The 9,692-nt window shown below is 43.7% G+C and overlaps 1 protein-coding gene across 1 annotated transcript in view; it reads right to left on the reverse strand.

The window, feature by feature from the left end:
- Positions 1 to 9,364, reverse strand: part of PNPLA2 (patatin like phospholipase domain containing 2) — a 58,573-nt gene extending 49,209 nt beyond the window's left edge. Inside the window, exons 1-2 of the mRNA XM_068260775.1 lie at positions 9,226 to 9,364; positions 8,852 to 9,072 (exon numbers count right to left, since the gene is read on the reverse strand). Coding sequence (XP_068116876.1) covers positions 8,852 to 9,038 — 187 coding nt within the window. The 5' untranslated portion in view covers positions 9,039 to 9,072; positions 9,226 to 9,364. The remainder of the gene's footprint in view (positions 1 to 8,851; positions 9,073 to 9,225) is intronic.
- Between the last annotated feature and the right edge of the window lie 328 nt (positions 9,365 to 9,692).

A 9,692-nucleotide genomic window follows, 5' to 3' on the forward strand; every position in this document is an offset into this window, starting at 1 on the left:
ACTGGAAGAGGTATCTGTCATGCTTCCAGCAGAGATTCAATATATTTATGGATTACACCACAGACAGAGGCTCAGGGTTTACAGCGAGCAAGTTCAGGTTTATTTGTTAAAAAGCAAGCACAGTATATTATACTTACATAGTTAAAAAGACACTGGAAGCTAACTGCTCATGGAGTACAGAATGTGGTGGTGGAGAATCACATAACACCATGAGTAGGAATGCTTGCTAGGAATACAAGGACCAGCGTGTCAGGTTGGGTGAAATGCAGGGTGCTGCAATGCTCCCTAACAGCTTAAAAACAATGTGACTTCCTGTTTTCTTAACCATGCCAGCGTAACACTTGTTTTTGAACTTACTCTATGCAAAACCTATGCTTCTGCTAGATGTGTAATCCTAAAGTTATGTAACCATTGCCAAAACCATGGGAGGTAGAATTTTATCTCTACCAAGTTTTTGACAGATACAACTGGGTCTATTTTAACCACATACATAGTGAAATTCATCATCTTGTGAGAAGTCTGCGCATTGTGCGGTAGTGGATGTAGGAGGAGGTAAAGCAAGGGGGAGGGGGGCACCTTTAGGGTTCCATGATCCCATTTGTATGTATGTATGTATGTATGTATGAAGTAGCTTGCATATCTACAGTATTTCTCTACTAATTTGGTGATAACAGACATTTTTCTGGGTTTGTATTTTGTGTTTGCATATAAATCACCTATGGTGTGCACCCTGAGTTCTGTGGAGTCGGTACAAAAATCATCCGATGCCAACCCCTTAGTTTATGAAACCACCGACTCCAGGTACCCAAATTTCACTCCCTTTTATGCAGCCCAGTATTTCCCCCCTGCCTCTTTCCTTGGTAATTGTTGTGGCCAGGACTATCAGACCTGTGTTTTCTTGGTATTTCCTTTCCTCAAGTATCACTTACCACTGGGTAAATTGCTGAAAATGTGAATGTCACTATTAGTAGTACACACATTACTCAGTGTGCTCAGTGTTGCCCGTGACTCGTGTATAAGTCGACCCCTATACTTTTATGAAGTGAATCAGACCTACATTTCTAGACTTAGAGTATATTCAATAGCTGTGTGGAGTTGGGATGTTCTCCCGGTGTTTGTGTGGGTATTCTCTGGGCACCCTGGAAACCCCCAACACCCCAAAAACATACTTACTGGCAAGTTATTTAATTTTCCCCTAACAGCCCTTAGACTATTACTATTGTAAGGATTAGACTGTGACCTCTTCTAAGGCACAGTCAGTGACATGGCTATATACCCTAGTCTGTAAAAATGCTGTCAGCACTATATAAACACATAATACAGTCATTAATACAGAAAACAGTCATGATAATGGTGGTGCTCATCCATATCTATAGCATCATATCTATAACAGATTTGCTGTCTCTCTGCAAAAGATACATCTGCATGTGACAATGTAAACTTTACAAGAGTTGCATTGCCAAAGCAGGAGAAAATATGTGTCTAAATCTAGTGTAGTGAGTACTTTAGTTTTAGCATAGTGCTATATGTGAGTGGCAGGCACGGTGGCATATGAATCAGTCTGCACTGTAATGTTAAATAACACATCCCCGCAGTGACCTTGGCTGGCACTGCATGCTGTACAGATTAATTTTAGACTAGTACTGTTTCTCAGTGTCCTCGATAGAGTTTTATGAATCAGGCTGCTCTCTAATGTGAAAGACATGGCAACATAGTATGCCTGCTCTGCAATGCCTGCTGTATACAGAGGCTGATAAATCTTCCTCACAAGCCATACTGGCTATAGGACCTGTCCTTTATACATTTCACGGCAGTAGGTAGGACTGTGCAAAATGCAATACAATACAGAGACATACAATTAACAGGTCATCAAACAATCAAGGAATTGAAACCCAAATATCAATACACTGAGGTCAGACACTGTACAAACTGCACTCCCATCCATACTGACAATGTATCAGCCTCCAAGGATGACATTCTAGTAAAACAACTGACTCAGCTACTTCTATACGATCAGCCTACATTAACCTATGAATACATATTGTCTGTGATTCATTCAGCGTATGCTATAAAGCAGAATGTTCTAGCAGGTAGGTGCTGGGAAGACAGCAGACACAATTAGTATGTAATGGTACACATGCAGGCTGCATATAGATCTGCTTCGTCAGGCAGACAAGCAAGGTCACCTGCTAGCTAAGCTTATGCTTTGTCTGCAGTAAAGGGCATATAAATGTTTTGTATTGTTACATTATTAAACAAAATTTGCTTCTTTAATAAGCCTGCACAGCACTTTACAGCACATCAACCAGGATGGAGGTGCAAATCAAGAGAGATCTTTGCTATAGGTTTCTTCATGCATGTTGTTTAGCATCAGTACATATTATTAAACCCAGAGCTTGGGTTCCAATAACACAAGCCAATCATCTTCTTTAGAAATTCACATTTAAGACCTTGATCTACTACAATTAGCATCTACATGTATATACAGAACACTCCACCTAATAGTAAGTATACTTTTAGTAGAACTGAAAAATGCATTGCATACATTAAAATGATGCACACCTGCTCAAATCTTAGAGAAGAGGGCAACAAACGGCTGATCTTGGGACCAAACAAACATTTTAAGACATTTACTAATATATAGTGCATTTGTAGTGGCACCATTGTGAAAGTATCAGCGGCTCTTATGGCTGTCATAACAAAAATAACTACAAATACTAATTGGTAGAAACATTGAATCCTATATATTAAAACCCGTGTCTCTGCGTCCTCCTGTGTCCCTGCCTCCAGACCTGACAGTTTGATGTCTGTGAACCTCATTGCATTGTGGGAAATAACAGCTTTTTCCAACTGCCAAGCAAGCAATATCTTCCTCTGTGCATATACGGTACTTTGGATAGTGGTGGGGGACAGGTGAGCGGGTCATGTCTGTGCATGCGTTGCAGGTGGTGGTGGTGGGGGTTGTAGGCCATGAACTAGCGCCCATTTTTGAACGGGCAGGCCTTTTTACTAGTCAAATAATAACTTATGCTAAAATCGAACACCCTCCCAACTGATTCAGACAGAAAGGAGCTGTGCAGGAATGGGGAGGGATTCCCTGTGTGATGGACAGTTGCGTACCTTTGTCCTGCATTAGAGGGTACAATGTGAGCTTCACTACAATCAGTATTCAGATTTCTGATAAAATCAGATGAATATGACAGGATGCAAGGTGTTAACTCAATATTTATGTAGCCAGGCCACTATCTGCAAAGAGTTTGTATGTTCTCCCTGTGTCTGCTCTCCAAGCACTCAGTCTCCTCCCACATCCCAAAAACATACAGATAAGTTAACTGGCTTCTTACTAAATTGACCTTAGACTACAATGGACATAGGACTATGGTAGGGACTAGATTGTGAGCCCCTCTGAGGGACAGTTAGCGACAAGACCATATACATTGTAAAGTGCTGCAGAAGATGTCAGCACTATATAAACATTAGATAAAAAATAAAATAAAAACTGATTATAGATCTATAATCTAATAGTGTATTGTAGCCTTCATGCTACAGCATGAGCAGTATTACAAATAAACAGTACTATTATTATTACTACAATATTACCCCTATACATTCACATCCTTTTGAGCACTCTGACTTTTCTCCCACGCCATATAGGTCTGAAATGCCACTCCCTGTGCTAAGTACACAGCTTGTGTATTGTGAAATATGATTCTACGTTTAGCAAATGAGTAATGATAATGTTATCAGTAACCGCCTCATAATGCCATTCCACAAATAATAGCCAAATAGCATATATTACACAAACACAGATGCATGCAAGGTACCACTTCTCAAGGAAAACCTCAAATTAACAGTATTTTTGTTTTGTAACTATTCATAGTAGTGTAATGTTCTTATAGAGTTACTTCTGTACTGAAACAGGCAAAACACCAACATTCAGCTTAGAACACCTAATTCTAGCCATACCTTGAAAGACTTGCATTCAAAAGCACACTTGAAGAGAGAGTGATATGAAGGCTGCCATATGTATTTCCTTTTAGGCAATAGCAGTTGCCTGACAGTCCGCTGATCTATTTGGCTGCACCAGCGACTGAATCACACCAGAAACAAACAATCATGTAGCTAATCTTATCAGATTTGACAATAATGTCAGAAAAACCTGATCTGCTGCATGCTTGTTCAGGGTCTAAAGCCCCATCTACACGATACGATTCTTTCTGCGATTCGATTACGATTCTATTTACGATCCGTTTAAATCCGACATGTCCGAACGGGATTCGATTCAATTTGATTTGCCATTGTTCTGCAATGGCAAATCAAATTGAATCGAATCCCGATCAGACATGTCGGATTTAATCGGATCGTAAATATAATCGTAATCGAATCGCACAAAGAATCATATCGTGTAGATGGGGCTTATGGCTAATAGTATTAGAGGCAGTAGATCAGCAGGACAACAGGCAACTGGTATTGCTTGACTGGAAATAAATATAGCAGCCTATATATGCCTCTCAATTGAGTTGTCCTTTCATCATTTTTATGATCAGTCTGAAGAAATATAATTAGCAGTCTTAATTAAGCCATCAGATTCACATATTACAAATTATTTTTCAAACATACAGTCACAATATAAGACAAGATAACTTAAAGCGAACCTAAGTGAAAAAAAAGCTAGACACCTTAGTAGGGGAGGCCTCTGCATAGTCCTAAAGCTGGCCACTAACGGTCCAATTTCTAGAGAAAAATCGTTCGAGCGATCATAAATTCTGATCGGATTGGTTGTAAATAATCTCCATTGGTGGACACAATCGATTATGAACGAGTTAAAAAAATGTCGCCCGAATGATTTTTCGTCGAACGAAAATTTGGATTTTCTTGGTGGTCGTGATAGATAGGAAGAAATGATTGGTTAGTTGATGGTGTAGTGAACGATTTTTCGTCCGATCAGAATTTCTGATCGCTCGAACGATTTTTCGCTAGAAATTGGACCATTAGTGGCCACCTTAAGACTTCGTCATGTCCTCAACCCCAGAGATCCAGTGCTGAGACCCTCTATACCTCCCTCCCTGCAGAGATGCGAACAGGGTGTTAATTCGTCCAATCACATCTTCCTGCGGCAATCTCCATGGCCACAGCAGCGTCATGTGACATGCTGGCATATATGGACGGCAGGTCACATGACACCACTGTTGCCATGGATATTACGGCTGGGAAGTGTGATTGGGTGAGTAACTTATTATGCACCGCAGGCAACTTTGCAGGGAGGGAGGAGAGTAATCTGGCCCTCGATTGGTGGGCCAGATTCAAAATACCAGGGCTGTGGAGTCGGTACAAAAATCATCCGACTCAGACGCCTCAGTTTATGAAACCACTGACTCCGACACCAGGTACCCAAAATTGCTCCGACTCCGAAGTCTAATTTTTACAAAGGCTAAGCAGTGTTCTCCCCAGAAATTTTTCCAGTCGGGTGTTATGAAAAAGTAGCCGGGTGGCATGAAAAAGTAGCCAGGTAGGGCGAGCTGAGAGAATGCAGGGCCAGTGCTTCTGTGAGCAACTCTGCTTACAGCATAGGAGGAGGTGAGCCGATTACAGCCGGGTGGTCACCAAAACTAGCCGGGTGGTCACCAAAACTAGCCGGGTGGAGCACCCGGCTAAAAGAGCCTGGGGAGAACACTGGCTATGGATTTGGTTCAAAAATCACCCGACTGACTCCTCAGTTTATTGAAATCACCTACTCCAGGTACCCAAAATTACTCCTAGACTCCGACTCCACAGCCCTGCAAAAAATACTACGGGCCATAGTTTGCCCAACCCTGCTCTAAGAAAATCCAACATGGGCCTGTCGAATTTGCCCTGGCGGCCATGCTCCCCTCGAAGTACGAGCGCGGCCACACTGTGCAAGTCCTGGCCATGTCTGCAAAGCAGCATGGAGCCTCTCATGTGTGAGCAGCTTTGTCCTACTGTGCAGGTGCAGCCAGGACTCACGCAGTGCAGCCGTGCTTGTACATGGAGAAAAGCGTGGCCGAGAAGACGAGGGTCCCAGCAAGCAGTGGCTGTGTCAAGGACAACAAAAATGATTCACTTTCACACGAATGTTATTGTAACAGATCATATGCGATTTAAACCTCATAAGTGATTTAATTTAGACTGTTCACCAAGCTGATTAAACTGTGCTTGGTGGTAAAGTTACAGAGCTCACACTGCCCATCTCCTCTCTAAACTCTTTCTGACCAGCACTACAGTGTCTTATATCATCTAAGTCTGTCTAATTACTCCAGCTTTGTGTGTAATAAAGCATTTAACCTTCCCAAACTCTCACCAATGTATTTATAAAAACTGCTAACTAAAAGGGCAATGAGAAGTGGTTTCTTTTTGCAAGCAGAGCGGTAAGGGGCACATATGGATTTTAAAACATACTTGGGAAGATGTCTGAAGGGTTAAATGCTTGTCATATAGTGTGCAGGGAAGAACTGCTGCACTGTAATGGTAGTGTTACTGACAAAGTTAATCTCAATAAGGAGTAGGAGGAGGTGGACTTGGTCCAGGTAATCTGCCTCGTGCTGTGGGAGGATAGGCAACAATGAAGAATAGCATGCAGTCTTGAAAGTATATATATATATATATATATATATATATATATATATATATATATATATATATATATATATATAGTAAACCTTGACTAGGGCTTGAATGAAGAGAAAAGCCATTGTTAACTGTAGAGCAACCCTGAAGCGACCTAACACTAAACAGATACTCACCAAAGAAGAGAGAAGGCTCTGAATCACATAGAGCCTTTGCAGTCCTCTCTCCGACTCCTAGTTCCACCACTGTCCCCAGTTTAAAAGTGGTGCCACAAAAGCACTTGTGTGCCCGAGTGCTTCAGAAGACCGGCGCATCTGTGCTGGCCATGCACAAGCCTGGACTCGCGCATGCACAGAACTGATCTGCCAGTCTTCAAAAGTACATCAGGACACGAGTACTTCTAAAGGCTACCTGAGGAGGGCCAAAGACATATTCCAACTGCAGATTGCATGATTTCACCAGGGGTCAGTGGTGAAACGAGGGTACGGAGAGAGGATCTATGGCACATGTGGCAAACACATGGCCTGCAGGATGAAATTGCCATTTCATGTGGCCCTCCACAGCTAGATATGCATCCTTGTAAGTAGTAACCGCCCCCCTCCTAATCTTAAAATTACTTAAAAGACTATGGGAGAAGTGAAGGCTAGCATCTTGCATTGGGCCACATTTCATCTTGTCCCTTTTCTTCAAAGCAGCACTGGGACAGGTAAGTATTGAACTGCTCCACTGTGCTACTCTGCAGAAGGGGGGGGGGGGGGGAAGGGACTAGACCTCCATGTTTACTATAGTTACACCATTTCACTTGAAACTGTTAAATAAATGTTAAATATCAATAAACAGTTTTTGCCCACGACTAAATTTGGCCCCTTATGTGATTGAGTTTGACACTCCTGCTCTGTGGGATCCAGAGACTTCACTCTTCATATATTTTCCACCACACTTCAGAGTTTCTTTAAGCCTAATATACATGAGGCAATATTCACTCCTGATCCAACAAAATGATCCAATCAAATGATCAGAACAGGGAGTGAATGCTTCCGCAGACAAGTCAGAAACAACTGATAATCACTGTGTAAAATGTTTAGCGACTGGATGCGATGGTAAATATTAATCAGTTGAGCATATTATTCAATGTTTATCTGTCAACAATCAACCTATTTAATATGACGTAGAAACCTGCCAAAACTTGCTGGGACGACAGAAGCGCAATGCAATGATTTGGCATCCGATTCACAACTAGTTTCTAAATCAATCTGAACAATTCGATTGCTTGAAGGGTTGTTAGGGGATCTTAGGACATTGGTGATTACACTGTATTCTTCATACAGCATACGTGTCAAACTCCGGCCCATGGGCCAAATCTGGCCGTCAGAGCCATTAAATTTGGCCCCCAAGTTGTTTCCTCACTTTACATTATGTCTGGCCCTCTCTGGACCAATAGGGAAGCTATATTGGAGGTGAAACCCTAGATCACCAGGGAAGCCATATGGGGGAGGTATGGGAAAAGCACTAAACACTAGGGAAATGTATAGGGGAGAGTTGGGGTCTCGAGACACCAGGGAACGGTTTAGGGGAGGGAGGACCACTAGGCACCAGGGAACTGTATAGGGGTTGGAGGGGGGCCATAAGACACCAGGGACAGTGGCGTAGCTAAGGAGCTGCAGGCCCCGATGCAAGTTTTACATTGGGGCCCCCCAAGCACTCTATACATAACAATTGATACGGCGCACCAAAACCTGCCAATGGCAACTACAGTGTCAGAGGTGCAAGAAGGGGATGGGGAGAAGGTGGTTTATGATTACCATTATTCAAAGTATCTATAGAAGTAATTATTATGATCACAGGACCAAAAGAGAGCTAATACTGTAATTGAGGGAGGGCCCTTCGGGGCCCCTTTGGCCCAAGGGCCCCGATTCGGTCGCTACCTCTGCACCCCCTATTGCTACGCCCCTGACCAGGGAACTTGAAAAGGTAGGAAGGTCGCCAGTAGACATTGAGATTGGCCCGCGACTACCTGTGTACAATTTCAGCCCACTTTGCATTTGAGTTTGACACCCCTGCCCTACAGATAATGACTTATGTAGTGTTCAGAGTTCTGCTGTCAAGAATGCTGCACTGTAACTGTTCAAACATGAAGAGGCAGGAAAACATACATGTAGCCAGATAAGATAAGGACCGCAGATTGGTGAGATAAAGGATGCATAGAGAGATGCAGCAGATTAGATAAGAGATGGCTAGATATGGAGGGAGCATATGCTGATCATACCCAGGCAGGCTCCACTGACGAGGGCAGTGGCAGTCAGAGCTCCAGCAGAGGCTCCATAGATGTTTCTGGCATTTTCCACCAGGAAAGGAGCGTGTTCCTTCAGGCAGCTGGCGACCCCGACATGGTATATTCCCAAGAAGCCGCAGCCGGCAAAGGAGATGTTCCAGTCAGTGTCCGGGGGGAACATAATTCAGCTGTCCTCAGCCTTCCGGCGACAGTGTCTGTGGGAGAAAAGTGACAACATGTCAGTCAGAGCTCCCTTCCCTCCCAGCATGGGTCACCCTCCCATGCCACCGCAGCGCTGCCCGCAGTCCCCTCTATGTGTGCCCCGCAGTGACAGCCATACACCTGCAGTGTGAGCGGAAGCACGCTACCTGCTCCTGGGAGTTGTAGTGCTGGCTGCTGTAAGACTGTAGCTGGTTAATGTGCCCGGTGTTCCGACGTTCGCCGTATTTATTTCTCCTTCCAATTCCTTTCTTGCTATTATATTATACGAGTCCACACAAGCAGCTTGCTGAGGTCACGCTGCATGGCAGCCAATCACAGGCATCCCGCTAAGCCCGATAAACAGGTTGGTGGCCAATAGCAGGGCTGCGCAGTGGAAACACCCTCGTGTGAGGGAGGAGCGGAGATGGGGAGGGCACCGGCGCCTCCCTGTGACAGCGCTGCGCTTCCTAATGTGTCTCCTGTGTGCTGTCACTGCAGCGGCAACTTTTGTCCCACATCAGATCTCTGCACATTCCGTCTCTCATGTTCACAGAAAATAGAGTTCCCAGTAACATGAAAATAGGAGATCAATTTACCCCCGTCATGTAAGCAGGCTTTCAACTAGCAACAGTGC

Source organism: Hyperolius riggenbachi, chromosome 11 (genome assembly GCF_040937935.1).
Source record: "Hyperolius riggenbachi isolate aHypRig1 chromosome 11, aHypRig1.pri, whole genome shotgun sequence".
Classification (NCBI taxonomy): Eukaryota; Metazoa; Chordata; class Amphibia; order Anura; family Hyperoliidae; genus Hyperolius; species Hyperolius riggenbachi.